Source organism: Chiloscyllium plagiosum, unplaced genomic scaffold (genome assembly GCF_037043375.1).
Source record: "Chiloscyllium plagiosum isolate Xiang-an unplaced genomic scaffold, Cpla_swu_hap1 HiC_scaffold_38, whole genome shotgun sequence".
In the NCBI taxonomy this organism is placed as follows: Eukaryota; Metazoa; Chordata; class Chondrichthyes; order Orectolobiformes; family Hemiscylliidae; genus Chiloscyllium; species Chiloscyllium plagiosum.
The window spans coordinates 13,355,503-13,370,901 of NW_028270176.1; the positions used below are offsets into that span (position 1 = coordinate 13,355,503).

The 15,399-nt window shown below is 41.5% G+C and overlaps 1 protein-coding gene across 1 annotated transcript in view; it reads left to right on the top strand.

The window, feature by feature from the left end:
* LOC122544157 (tectonic-3-like) overlaps positions 1-15,399 on the top strand; it is an 85,499-nt gene that overhangs the window by 33,885 nt on the left and 36,215 nt on the right. The window contains exons 6-9 of the mRNA XM_087980992.1: positions 794-899; positions 9,795-9,913; positions 12,781-12,810; positions 15,236-15,292. Of these exons, the coding sequence (XP_087837118.1) occupies positions 794-899; positions 9,795-9,913; positions 12,781-12,810; positions 15,236-15,292 (312 nt within the window). The remainder of the gene's footprint in view (positions 1-793; positions 900-9,794; positions 9,914-12,780; positions 12,811-15,235; positions 15,293-15,399) is intronic.

Consider the following 15,399-nt stretch of genomic DNA (forward strand, 5'->3'; position numbering starts at 1 on the left):
AATCATCTGTCTTTTTTTATTCTAAACTGAATGTGCGGGCAGATGCAGCGACATGGGTAGCTTAACCCTAGTACTAATCAAACTGCAAACTTGTCTTCACTGTTCTTCCAATATCAGCACCAGAATCTATTGTATCAAAGTGAGAAAGCAACTACTGCCTCGGTTTCATGCCTCAACCAGAAAGACAGCATTGAGGCAGCATTGAGGAGAGAGTATGAAGCAAAGGTTATCCACTCGTGGAGTTCAGTTAGCAAAATTTTGATTAAAGGAAGAGTGCACATGTCATGTACAGCAGTGTGAGAACATAAGTAACAGGAGCAAGAATGAGTCCCATGGCCCCTTGAGCCTGCTCGGCTCTTCAATAAGGTCAGGACTGATCTGACTGTGGTTTTAACGCCATTCTCCAAAGTGCCCTCTGCCTCCATAATCCTTGATGCCCTTCTTGACCAAAAACTTATCCAATTCAGCCTGTAGTGTTTTCCCAGTCTCCACTTGCTTTCTGGTTTCATGAATTCCAAAGAAGGATGACCCTCTGTGAGAAAAAGTTTCTCCATCTTTCATGGATATTCCCTCATGAGAGAAGCAGGTGTCCAACCTGTGAAAACCATTCAGGATTGTACAGAGATGTTTTACGAACCTGTTTGAGATGTTATCCCATACCTCTTGTATAAAGGTAACATTCCATGGTGCCTGCATTCTGAGGTTTTGTGATACTGCATTGAAGAGGAACAGTCTAATGACAGAACATACTCAATTTGTTACCTTCAAACATCTTTTGCCTGCATTTGTCCAGGTTGGTGACCAGATCAAAGTCTTCCTGTTGGAGTCGTTTTCACTGGGCATTTTGCGGCAGCCGACAGCATTGACAGGAGGAGAATGCACTGACAGGAATCCGGTTGGTATGTACCCTCATCACTCTGCAGCATTCTGAACCAGCCTTATGTCGTTGTCCCTTCAAGAATTGTTCTGGATGTTCATTGACTGTTTCTACTTCACATTTCGTCTCTTATAGCTGTAATCTGTTGATTGATAATGGAAGGAAATGCAGAATATAGAGATTGCCGCACAGGTTTCAGAAAGACACCCACGCAGACACTGACATGTGCGCACATTTAGATACGCACATGTACACAAATGTACCCATGGTATGGGCGACATAGGCATACAGATACAAATATACAAATTAGGAGCAGAGGTAAACCATTCAGCTCTTCAAACCTACACCGCCATTCAATGGGATATCTCTTAGATTGCCTATTTTGTTTATGTTTTGAATTCCCATCCGCCCCTACAAACTTAGATTCTTGTTATGCAAGAGAATTAATCCATTCTACTTTAAAAATACTCACTGACTGTGCCAGCTCCTGTGGCAGTGTTCTGAATCCCAGCGATCCTCTGAATCAGCTAAAATTCTCCTCATCTCTGTCCTAAAAGGGTATCCCCTATTTTCTAACAATGCCTGTGTTGGGTTGGCAGATTTTGTTTGTGTTCAGTTCGTTTCTTCGCAGCAATCTTTGCCATTTAAAAAAAAAAATTCCTTTCAGAGTTGGTTTCAATTGACTCTTGTTTTAAATTAAAATTAAAAAAAACTTACATTTATTTGTCCCCTTAAACTTCAGTTAGATTTCCCCTGACATGCTCGAAGTAGCAACTTGTATCAATTATTTAAACAGTCCGAATTTCAGAAACGATTCTGTCCGAGGGTGGTGGTTTTAAACATTGTGTTTATATTTGAGATGTAAATAATCACATCCAGTTTATATTTAAGATGTAAATAATCACATCCAATTCAGGGCTTTCCCATTTTCAAGTACATTGAGCAAGCTTCATATTGTGTTCTTAAAACCTGTTTAAAACACTAAAACAAAAAAAAACCTCTAGCTCTACAAGAAGCCCATGAGTTAATATTGTCTAAGCATACCTTTGAATTGAGAATCTAAAGTGTAGTCATGTTCAAATCTCACATCTAGCCACCCAGAAGTAGTGATAGTGGGGGATTTCAACTTCCCCAGCATTAACAAGAGTGGTTAAAGTATGAATGGTTTAGAGGGACTTGATTTTTAAATTACATCCAGGAGATTATTTTTTAAGTGAATAGAAAGTCCTGTAAAAAAATTGAAATTTTGATTTTAACTGTAGGTAGTGAATTAATTGAAATATTAGTTGTTAAATATTTTGCAGACAGTGATCATAATTCCATTACTTTCAAGATTGTTATGGAGAAATGATGTTCTAAACTGGGGAAAAGGCGAATTTTAGTAAGGACAGATAAGATTTTCCCATGGTAGACTGGGTGAAAACACTTTTGGGTAAATCCTTGTCAGAGATATGGGGCACATTTAAGAAGGGAATAGGGGGAGAGTACAGGCCAAACATGTTCCAATAATGATCAACAAATCGGGTTGGACCCTGGGCGTTGAGAGATATGCAGAACTGCACAAAGAGAAAAAGGGAGACGTGTGGCAGATACTGAGGGCTGAATACAATTGAAGCCTTTAGCAGAGGAAAGAACATGCAAAAGGGAAGTGATTAAAGGAAATGAGAAGAGCATGGGAGGGGGGGGGGGGGGGGTGCATGGAAGGATAACAGCAAGAAAAATAAACGAAAATCTTCAATCATTTCACAAGTAGATTAAAATTTAAAGAATAACTAGGGAAAAAGAAGAGCCCGTGAAGGACTACACTGGGAATTTGTCTGTGAAGCCGGAGGGCGTTGATGAGATTTTGTGTCCCTGCCTGCAATGAGAGGGATGATCTGAGTATAGAAATCAGGGAGAAGGATTGTGATACAATTTTAAAAATTAACATAGACTGGGTGAGAGAAGGTTCTAATTGGTCTGGAAGGCTTTAAAGTAAACAAATTTCCACCTGTTGGATAAAATTTATCCCAGACTGTTGAGTGAGACTAGAGATGAAACAGCAGGGGCACTAGCAAAAATGTTCAACTCTTCTCTGTCAGCAGGTAAGTTGCCAGACTAGAGGACAGCCAATGTGGTACCATTGTTCATGATGGAAGGAAGGGGTAAACCAGGAAACTACAGGCCAGTCAGTCAAACCTCAGCAGTGGGGAAAGTATTGGAAGCAATTCTGACAGACAGAATTAGGCTGCACTTGGAGAGATTAATCAAGAGTAGTCAGCATGGTTCTGTTGATAGTAGGTCCTCTCTGACCAACTTGACTGATTCTTTTGAGAAGGTGACCAGTTTGTAGTTGACAATAATGCATTTGACATGGTTGACTTGGATTTCAGCAAGGCTTTTGATAAGATCCCACATGGGAGTTTGATAGTAAAGGTTAAGTGCCCACAGGATCCAAGGAAATTTCGCAAATTGGATTCAGAATATTCTGAGTGGCAAGAAGCAGAGAGTGATGGACAGGAATGATTTTGTGACTGGAAGACAGGGTTCAGTAGAGTTCTGAAGGGATCTGTGTTGGGCCCAGGCTGTTGTGGTATATATAAATAATTTCAACTTCAATGTAGCAGGGTTGATCAGTAAGTTCATGAATGACATGAAAATTGGTAAGTTTGTAAATAGTCAGATGGATAACCTTGGATTACAGGAGGGTGTTGGTCAGATGCAAAAGCACTTGGGGAGGATAAATAATTCAAGGGATGACATGGTGAGTAGTAGGACCCTGGGGACTAACAAGCCTCAGAGGACTTTGGTGTGTATGTCCATCTTTCCCTTAAAATAGTAGAAAAGATAAATCAAGTGGTTAAGAAGGCATCTGAGATGTTTGCCTTTATTCGTGGAGACAGAGAGTTTGAGTCAGTAGGTTATGCTGGAACTGGAAAAACTTTGTTTTGACCACAGCGGTAATATTGTGTTCACTTCTAGAATTCGCATTATAAGATGAATGTGATTGTATAGAGATGGTGCAGAGGAGTGTTAGCATGTGTTACCTGGGCTAGAAAGTTTTAATTAGAGTCACAGAGTCATAGAGATGTACAGCATGGAAACAGACCCTTCGGTCCAACCCGTCCATGCCGACCAGATATCCCAACCCAATCTAGTCCCATCTGCCAGCACCCGGCCCATATCCCTCCAAACCCTTCCTATTTCTATACCCATCCAAATGCCTCTTAAATGTTGCAATTGTACCATCCTCCACCACATCCTCTGGCAGCTCATTCCATACATGTATCACCCTCTGCGTGAAAACGTTGCCCCTTAGGTCTCTTTTATATCTTTCCCCTCTCACCCTAAACTTCTGCCTTCTCGTTCTGGACTCCCCGACCCCAGGGAAAAGACTTTGTCTATTTATCCTGTCCATGCCCCTCATAATTTTGTAAACCTCTATAAGGTCACTCCTCAGCCTCCGACGCTCCAGGGAAAACAGCCCCAGCCTGTTCAGCCTCTGCCTGTAGCTCAGATCCTCCAGCCCTGGCAACATCCTTGTAAATCTTTTCTGAACCCTTTAAAGTTTCACAACATCTTTCCGATAGGAAGGAGACCAGAATTGCACGCAATATTCCAACAGTGGCCTAACCAATGTCCTGTACAGCTGCAACATGACCTCCCAACTCCTGCACTCAATACTCTGACCAATAAAGGAAAGCATACCAAACGCTGCCTTCACTATCGTACCTATCTGCTACTCCACTTTCAAGGAGCTATGAACTTGCACTCCAAGGTCTCTTTGTTCAGCAACACTCCCTAGGACCTTACCATTAAGTGTGTAAGTCCTGCTAAGATTTGCTTTCCCAAAATGCAGCACCTCATATTTATCTGAATTAAACTCTATCTGCCACTTCTCAGCCCATTGGCCCATCTGGTCAAGGTCCTGTTGTAATCTGAGGTAACCCTCTTCACTGTCCACTACACCTCCGATTTTGGTGTCATCTGCAAACTTACTAACTGTACCTCTTATGCTCGCATCCAAATCATTTATGTCAATGACAAAAAGTAGAGAACCCAGCACTGATCCTTGTGGCACTCCACTGGTCACAGGCCTCCAGTCTGAAAAACAACCCTCCACCACCACCCTCTGTCTTCTACCTTTGAGCCAGTTCTGTATCCAAGTGGCTAGTTCTCCCTGTATTCCATGAGATCTAACCTTGCTACTCAGTCTCCTATGGGGAACCTTGTTGAACGCCTTACTGAAGTCCATATAGATCACATCTACTGCTCTGCCCTCATCAATCTTCTTTGTTACTTCTTCAAAAAACTCAATCAAGTTTGTGAGACATGATTTCCCATGCACAAAGCCATGTTGACTATCCCGAATCAGTCCTTGTCTTTCCAAATACATGTACATCCTGTCCCTCAGGATTCCCTCCAACAACTTGCCCACCACCGAGGTCAGGCTCACTGGTCTATAGTTCCCTGGCTTGTCTTTACTGCCCTTCTTAAACAGTGGCACCACGTTTGCCAACCTGCAATCTTCTGGCACCTCACCTGTGACTATCTCAGCAAGAGGCCCACCAATCACTTCTCTAGCTTCCCACATAGTTCTCGGGTACACCTGATCAGGTCCTGGGGATTTATTCACTTTTAACCATTTCAAGACGTCCAGCACTTCCTCCTCTGTAGTCTAGACATTTTGCAAGATGTCACCATCTACTTCCCTACAGTCTATATCTTCCATATCCTTTTCCACAGTAAATACTGATGCAAAATATTCATTTAGTATCTCCCCCATTTTCTGTGGCTCCACACACAGGCTGCCTTGCTGATCTTTGAGGGGCCCTATTCTCTCCCCTGTTACCCTTTTGTCCTTAATATATTTGTAAAAACCATTTGGATTCTCCTTAATTCTATTTGCCAAAGCTATCTCATGTCCCCGTTTTGCCCTCCTGATTTCCCTCTTAAGTATACTCCTACTTCCTTTCTACTCTTCTAAGGATTCACTCGATCTATCCTGTCTGTACCTGACATATGCTTCCTTCTTTTTCTTAACCAAACCCTGAATTTCTTTAGTCATCCAGCATTCCCTATACCTACCAGCCTTCCCTTTCACCCTGACAGGAATATATTTTCTCTGGATTCTTGTTATCTCATTTCTGAAGGCTTCCTATTTTCCAGCCTTCCCTTTACCTGCGAACATCTGCCTCCAATCAGCTTTCGAAAGTTCTTGCCTAATACCGTCAAAATTGGCCTTCCTCTAATTTAGAACTTCAACTTTTAGATCTGGTCTATCCTTTTCCATCGCTATTTTAAAATGAATAGAATTATGGTTGCTGGCCCCAAAGTGCTCCCCCACTGACACCTCAGTCACCTGCCCTCCTTATTTCCCAAGAGTAGGTCAAGTTTTGCACCTTCTCTCGTAGGTATGTCCACATACTGAATCAGAAAATTGTCTTGTATACACTTAAGAAATTCCTCTCCATCTAAACCTTTAACACTATGGCAGTCCCAATTGATGTTTGGAGAGTTAAAATCCCCTACCATAACTACCCTATTATTCTTACAGATAGTTGAGATCTCCTTACAAGTTTGTTTCTCAATTTCCCTCTGACTATTGGGGGGTCTATAATACAATCCCAATAAGGTGATCATCCCTTTCTTATTTCTCAGTTCCACCCAAATAACTTCCCTGGATGTATTTCCGGGAATATCCTCCCTCAGCCCAGCTATAACGCTATCCCTTATCAAAAATGCCACTTCCCCTCCTCTCTTGCCTCCCTTTCTATCCTTCCTGTAGCATTTGTATCCTGGAACATTAAGCTGCCAGTCCTGCCCATCCTGAGCCATGTTTCCGTAATTGCTATGATATCCCAGTCCTATGTTCCTAACCATGCCCTGAGTTCATCTGCCTTCCCTGTTAGGCCCCTTGCATTGAAATAAATGCAGTTTAATTTATTAGTCCTACCTTGTCCCTGCCTGCCCTGACTGTTTGACTCACTTCTGTTCTCAACTGTACCAGTCTCAGATTGATCTCTTTCCTCACTATCTCCCTGGGTCCCCCCCACCCTCCCTCCCCCCAACCCTCCCACCCCCCACCTTACTAGTTTAAATCCTCCCAAGCAGTTCTAGCAAATTTCCCTGCCAATATATTAGCCCCCTTCCAATTTAGGTGCAATCCGTCCTTCTTGTACAGGTCTACCCCAAAAGAGATTCCAATGATCCAAAAATGTGAATCCTTCTCCCATACACCAGCTCCTCAGCCATGCATTCGTCTGCACTATCCTGCTATTCGTGCCCTCACTAACTCGTAGCACTGGAAGTAATCCAGATATTACTACCCTTGAGGACCTCCTTTTTAAAATTCTATCTAACTCTCTGTAATCTCCCTTCAGAGTTTCAACCTTTTCCCTTCCAATGTCATTAGTTCCAATGTGGACAATGACCTCCTGCTAGACCCTCTCCCTCCGTGAGAATATTCTGCACCCTCTCTGAGACATCCTTGATCCTGGCACCAGGGAAACAACACACCATTCTGCTTTTTCTCTGGCCACAGAAAGGTCTGTCTGTACCTCTGACTACAGAATCCCCTAACACAATTGATCTCTTGGAAGCCGATGTACCCCTCATGGCATCAGAGCCAGTCTCAAAACCAGAAACTCGGCTGTTCGTGCTACGTTCCCCTGAGAATCCATCACCCCCTACATTTTCCAAAACAGCATACCTGTTTGAAATGGGTATATCCACAAAAGACTTCTGCACTCGGTGCCGACCTCTCTCACCCTTCCTGAAGTTAACCCATCTATGTGACTGTATCTGAGACTTTCCCTTCTTCTTATAACTGTCATCCATCGCATACTGTTGCTGTTGCAAATTCCTCATCGCTTCTATCTGTCTCTCCAACCGATTCACTCGATCTGATAAGATTTGCATCCAAAAGCATTTATGGCAGATATAATCTGCAGTAACCCTTAAACTCTCTTTAAACTCCCACATCTGACAAGAAGCACATATCACTGCAAAGGCCATTTTTGCTCCTTCACAATCTACAGACCCAGAAAATAACACTGTCATATTCCTCTACAAACACTGCCCCAAGTTAAATTAATAGCTATGGCTTATATTTTAAGTTTAATCAAGAGACTTATCTCCAAAAACATATAATCAAGAAAGAATCCACTATACTCGCTACTGCAGTCTTTCTCTTGGACAGACTTAAAGCAACAATTAACTTATCTGATTCTGTGCTGTGAACTTCGCCCAACAATTGTGAACTTCGCCCAACAGTTAAATTATTAAAAGAGATTGGACAGATGGCTTGTTTTCCTTCAAGCAGAGGAGACTAAGGGAGAACAGGAATGAAATGCTTGAAATTATTGTGAATTGATAGGGTAGACAGGAAGGAACTTTTCTTGTTTAGTGCAAGGTTCAATGACCTGAGGGTGTAGATTTAAGGGAAGGAATGGGAGGTTCAGAGGGGAATATAAAGAATTTTTTTATCCCAACCATGGCGGGAAACTAGAATTCACTGACTAAAAGGATGGTAGAAGCAGCAGCCTTCAACATTGAAGAGGAATTTAGATGTGCATTTGTGATGCCAAGGTACATTAGGCCAGATGCTTGAGAATAAAATAGATGCTTGTTTTTGACCAACACAGACTCGCTGGTGTGAAGGGATGTGAAGTGTTAACTGTCGGTTGGTCTATGACGGGCTGGATCAAGTCACCAGGTTACAGTCACATTGTAGCTTGTATTAGGTTCTTTTCGATCATATTGCTTTTTCTCAATTTTTACTTCTATCCCGGAAACCAGAACAAACATCCATATTTAAATTGGATGTCTGCCAAATTTTCAATAATCTACGTTTATGGGACAAGTTTTTCACAGCAGATATTTAAAATTAAAATTGAAAAGTAAAGTTAATGCCATTTTCAAATTTTGTCTTAACTTTTGGCTTCTTTCTCAAATCAGTTTTGAATTGGTGACGCTTTTGGATTCAGTACTGATTTCATTCGAATGTAAGGGATATTTGCGTTGTAACAGCTGTGAGAATTCTGCAAATACAATCAGTTTTCACATGGAGTTTTTTAGCTTTACCGGGGGAAATAGACCAATAAAGAGTTTGACCTCAATCTTAACTGTGCCTGAGGATCCTTCAAACACCCCTTCTGGTTCCTGTGTGATGTATTACTTAGTCGTTTTTTTCTCACTGAATGTAAATAAAACAGTGGGGAAAGTGCTCTTCTATATTCCTGAGATTACCTGCCTTGCCTTGCAAGCATTCCTTGTTGCTGTCTGTTCAGAGTTCTGCTTGATGTATGTTGGTTTTTAAACTACATCCCTCCTCAAGATTCCTCTTCTTTGCCCATCTTCCATTTGGAGTGGACTGCACCCTTGATAACAAGGACTGCCTAATGAGGACTGCATTCTGCGTCTGACCACTTGTTGATATACCCTGTTTCTCAGGAGCAGGTAGTTTACTCTGCGTGAATCATTCTCATCTCACTTCTGAAGTTCATCTGTTTTCTCCATTTTTGAACGAAGCTATGAGGAGGTCAGAAGGTAAGTGGCCGTGGAAGAACAAAAACCTAGCTTCAGTGAGATATTTACTGCTAAACATCTGCTTGGTAGTGCTGTTGGTGATCCCTCCATCACTTTACTGATGATCAAGAGGAGACTGATGGAGCAGTAGTTGGGCAGGTTGGATATTTCCTGATTTTTGTATCCTGGGTAGAGCACAACAGTTTTTCACATTGTTGGGTGCATGCTAGTGTGGTGGCTGTACTAGACCAGGTTAGCTAGGGATACAGCAAATCTGGAACATATCTTTTTGACTCATATCATAATATCTTCAGGGACCATAGCATTTGTTGCTTTCAGTTTCTTGTTATCAGCCATTTCTTGTTATTACATGAAATTAAAACTGCTCAATTTTGGTACATTTATCTAGGTTTTCTGCAGGATCGTAGCACCACTTGTACCCGGAGTGTTAGAAATCTGACTGATAGTTGCGATATGCTGGCGTCATTGAATGCCGTCAAGTATTATGAGAAGATGTACTTATTATCGGTGAGGCTGAGATTATTTTGTCTTTCTGTCAGTGACAGCTACAGTCAGTTTTGCATTATCCATGACCCCTCAAATCAGAATGCTGTATCAGTTTGAACTGAAAACAAAAAAATGCTGGGGATCGCAGCAGGTCAGGCAGCTCCATGGAGTGAAAGCAGGCTGATGTTTTGAGTCTAGATTACTCGTCATCAGAGCTTTTTTGCCTTGGCATCCCACCGAAGTACTTTGTAAAGTTATGAGAGTTTCTGCCTCTACACTCTTATAGGCAGTGAGTTCCAGAGTCTCACCAACCCCTCAGTTTAAAAAAGATTTCCTCACATCTGTTCTAAACCTCCTGCCCCTTACCTGAAATCTGTGCCTCCTGGTCATTGATCCCTTCACCAAAACGAAAATGTTCTTTCCTGTCATAAATCTCAATCATGTCCTCTCTCAGTCTGCCCATTCTCTTTTCAGAAGTAAAACTCTCCAGTCGAAGCAACATCCTGGTAAGTCTCCTGTGCACGCTATCCAGTGGTGTCACTTCCCTCCTATAATGTGGATTCCAGACATTCACACAATACTCTAGCTGTGGTCAAAGCACAATTTTATCCTGTTCCAGCGTAACTACCTTTTTTCTCTGCCTCATCAAATAAAAGCAAACATCCCATGTGCCTTGTTAATCACTTCACCCACCTGTCCCACTACATCAAGAGAAAAATGGATATGCACACTAAGATCCCTCTGATCCTCAGTGCTTCCCAGGTTCTAACATTAATTAGTATTCCCTTACATAGAATATTACATCAGTACAGGTCCTTTGGCACTCAATGTCGTGCTGACCTGTGAAACTAATAAACAGCTTGTCTAACAAACACTATTCCATTATCATCCATAAGTCTATCCAATGACTGTTTAAATGCGATTAATGTTGGCGAGTCCAGTACCGTTGCAAGCAGGATATTTCCTCGCCCATACTGCTCTCTGAGTTAAGAACCTACCTCTGGCATCTGTGCTATATTTATCACCCCTCAATTAAAAGTTATGTCCCCTCATGCTAGCCATCACCATCCGAGGAAAAAGACTCTCACTGTCCACCCTATCTCTCTGGTCATCTTGTATGTCTCTATTAAGTCACCTCTTAAACATCTCCCTAACGAAAACAGCCTTAAGTCCCTCAGCCTTTTCTCATAAGACCTTCCCTCCATACCAGGCAACATCCTGGGAGATCTCCTCTGCACTCTTTTCAGTGCTTCTACATCCTTCTTATAACGCGGCGACCAGCACTGTACACAGTACTCCAAGTGTGGCTGCACCAGAGATTTTGTGCAGCTGCGACGTGACCTCATGGTTCCGAAACTCAATCCCTCTACTAATAAAAGCTATCACATAGTATGCCTTCTTGTCAACCAGGTTGGATAGGGTTGTTAACTTTCAGGGATCTATGCATGTGGACACCAAGATTTCTCTGCTCATCCACACTACCAAGAATCTTACCATTAGCCAGTACTCTGTTTTTTTTTGATTACTTACAACAAGTCCACACCGACCCGCTGAAGCGCAACCCACCCATACCCCTACATTTACCCCTTTTTTTTACCTAAAAACTATGGGCAATTTAGCATGGCCAATTCACCTGACCTGCACATCTTTGAACTGTGGGAGGAAACCGGAGCACCCGGAGGAAACCCCCCAGACACGGGGAGAATGTGCAAACTCCACACAGTCAGTCGCCTGAGGCGGGAATTGAACCCGGGTCTCTGGCGCTGCGAGGCAGCAGTGCTAACCACTGTGCCACCGTGCCCCGTTACTCCTTCCAAAGTGAATCACCTCACACTTTTCTGCATTAAACTCCATTTGCCACCTCTCAGCCTAGCTCTGCAGCTTATCTATGTCCCTCTGTAACCTGAAACATCCTTCTACAACTCCACCAACTTTAGTGTCATCCCCAAATTTACTAACCCGTCCTTCTGTGCCCTCATCCAAATCATTTATAAAAATGACAAACAGCAGTGGCCCCTGAACAGATCCTTGTGGTACATCATTAGTAACCGAACTCCAGGATGAACATTTCCCAGCAAGCACCACCCTCTGTCTTCTTTCAGCTAGCCAATTTCTGATCCAAACCATTAAATGACCCTCAATCCCATGCCTCCGTATTTTGTGCAATTGCCTACAGTGGGGAAACTTATCAGACTCTTTACTGAAATCCTTATATACCACATCAACTGCTTTACCCTCATCCACCTGTTTTGTCACCCTCAAAGAACTCAATAAGGTTTGTGAGGCACGACCTATCCTTCACAAAACCGTGTTGACTATCCCTAATAAAATTATTTCTTTCTCGATGATTATAAATCCTATCTCTTATAATCCTTTACAAAATGTTGCCACAACAGAAGTAAGGTCAATCCAGGGTTGCCTGTACTCCCCTTCTTGAACAAGGGGACAACATTTGCTATCCTCCAGTCTTCTGGCACTATTCCTGTAGACAATGATGAGATAAAGGTCAAAACCAACGGCTCTGCAATCTCCTCTCTAGCTTCCCTTGTTTTGTTTATCCTGTCCAAGTATTTCAACTCACACTTATCCAGATTGAATTCCATTTTCAACTGACCAGCCACAGTAGGGTGATGCTTTGAGAGGGGGGACGTTTCAACATTGATTCGTGTTATGAAGCTAAATGAGAAACGCATGAATTGTAGCAAGGCGGCAGGTGCCGAGTCAGGGCTTGCTGCATGTCAAGACAACAGCAGAATGTTAGCAAAGCTCATGATTTACACGGATGTTCATGTTCTGTCAAGCTTGTCAAGAGGTAGGGGGAGGATGAATATTTTGACTTGATTCTCATGCAAGATTTACTCTGGTCTCTTTATGTTTTTGTTTTACAGACCCCGAATATTACCTTTGTGGAGAGCTGGGTAAAGCAATTCTATTGTAAAAAGATTTCAATTCTGATGTCTAACTTGACATAGTATTTCTGTATCTCCAACTCTTCCCCTCTTACCGTCACTTCCATTTCTGTCGTCTTCTCCAAATTTCTTTTTCCTTTTTTGTTCAGTTCTATTTTGACTTTTTTCTCATCCATTTTTCCTAACTATTTTCTTTCTTATTAATTCATAGCATTTGTCTGGTACTGATTAGGCCAGCATTTATTGCCTCTCCCTAATTTCCCAGAGGTAGTTAAGTCTGCACCCTCATTGGATAGGTCTGGAGAACTTGTAGGCCACATCAGGAAAGGACAACAGATTCACTTCCTTAAAGAATATTTGTGAACAAGATAGGTTTTTGCAACAATTGAAAATGGTTATGTGAGTTTCCCCTTACACGAGGAGGGATGTGGATTCATTGGAGATAGTTTGGAGGAGCTTCACTAGATTGATTGTAGAGATAAGGGGTTTACTTCTGAAGAGAGTTTGAATAGCTGAGCACTATACTCGCTAGAGTTCAGAAGGATGAAAAGACATCTAATTGAGGCATAAACAATGTTAAAGGGGATTGACAAAGTCAGTATGGAATAAATGTTTCCCCAAGTGGGGCAATGTAGCGTGAGAGGTTGCAGTTTTCAGATCAGGGATAGCAGATTTTAACCAGATAAAGAGAAATTGACTCTCTCAAAGGGTCATGAATCTTTGGAATTCATTATCCAAGAGTAGGTTGGATGCTGCGACTTTGAGTAAATTTCAGAATGAAATTACACATTTTTAATTAGTAAGGAGTTGAAAGATTATGGAGAACAGGCAAGAAAGTGAAGTTGATATCAAGGTGAAATCACTTATGATTACATTGAATGGTGAGCAGGATCAAGAGGCTGAATTGTCTATTTCTGTTCCTCATTCTTATGTCCTACATTAGTGTCATTCGGCTCGTTTTTTATTCCAGATATTATTGCTTTCACATTTCACTACCTATTCTGGTGGGATCAAGCCCACGTCCCAGAACTTTGGCATTGGAATCTGGATTTCTAGTCCAGTGATATTATGATTGTGTCACACCTCTTCTGTCTTCCCTAGTCTCTGCTTCCCTCCCTCTCTCTCACTGCCTCTCTCTTTTTCCCTGACCTGCACTTCTTTCTTTCCCGACTCTCCCCAGCTCTCTTTTCTGGCCTCTCTCACTCTTTTCTTCCCTCTTTCTTCAATCCTCTTATTATTTTGCTTATATCTCCTTTCCCCTTTCTCTATTTCCTTATCTATCTCTCTTTTCCTTGTTTTCTCTTTCCTCTCATTTCTCTTTCCATATCCTGTCTTTTTCTCTCTTTCCATTTTTGTCTCTCTCCCATTTCTTTCTCTTTCCCTGTCTGTCTGTTTCCTCCCTTTCTTTCCACAACTTTGCTCACTCTCTCCACTGCCTATTTTAATCTCTCTCTAGCTTTTCCTATCACTCTTTCCGTATTTATACCCTGTCTACATCTTTGCCTGTCTCTGTCTCTCTCTCTCATTTTTTCTCTCCCTCCTTCCCTCTGTCTCGAACCCTTCCGTTCCCTGTTTGGTATGATTGAAAAAAGGTTACGAAAAATGTGTGAAAATTTGAAAGATGATTTTGCAAAACTGCATAGAAAAAGTGAAGATGGAGAAGTGTGAAACCATTGTGATGAATGCATAAGTGCATGCAAGCATGAAAAAGTGCATGTTATGTTTGAAAATGTTTTCAAAAAGAAAACAAACTCTGCCAAAAAGTTAAAATTTCAACATGCTTAGTTAAGGAGAAAAGGAGAGCAAAACTGTGGAAAGGATCAGAAAGTGCAAAATGGATATAAAAATGCTTCCTGTTTGTAAACAAGTGAAGGAAATACAGTAACATTTTAAAACATGTAAAAGGTTTTAAGTAATAATAAAGTGTGTGCTACATTAATGGAGGAGAAAAGGTCTGAAGAATGAGTGCAAAATGTACAAGAGTGAATTAATAGCAAAATGTTTCTAATAATGATTCCTCTAAGAAAAAAGTCGGGGAGATACTTGAAAAAGTAAGTACTGTTTGAGAATTTAAATCTGGAATGTGTATCATAAAAGAAAGGTCCATGGGAATAGAAAGGTTCAAGTAAACAATAATAGTATGTGATGTTAAGACATTAGTTTTCCAATATGCTAATCAAACTTTTAAAGTTAATTACACTGGATAATCCTGAATGGTTCTGAACTGTCAGATTTTGAGTAGCCGAAAGAGGGTGATGAGGCATTCTGTACCTGACATACATACTCCTGGGTTTTGTGATGGCCCTTCTGAGGATCAGAGTACAGTACACCAGAGGCTTGTTGTAGGCTGAGTGATTTTGATGTGAAAGGACAGTGCTTTCGACATTCACAAATGAATTGCCTAAAATGGGTCCTTGGGTGACATATGTTCCAGATGAATGAAGTGAATGGGACGAAGCAACAATTGTGGAACAAAAAAGCAAATCATACAGTAAGTTTCAATATTAATTACATTTTCAAGATGGTAACCAAGAAGTACAGTTCATGGACTGGCAGAATTGGTTTTAAAACCTGGAAAGTAATAAAGCACAGCCGGTC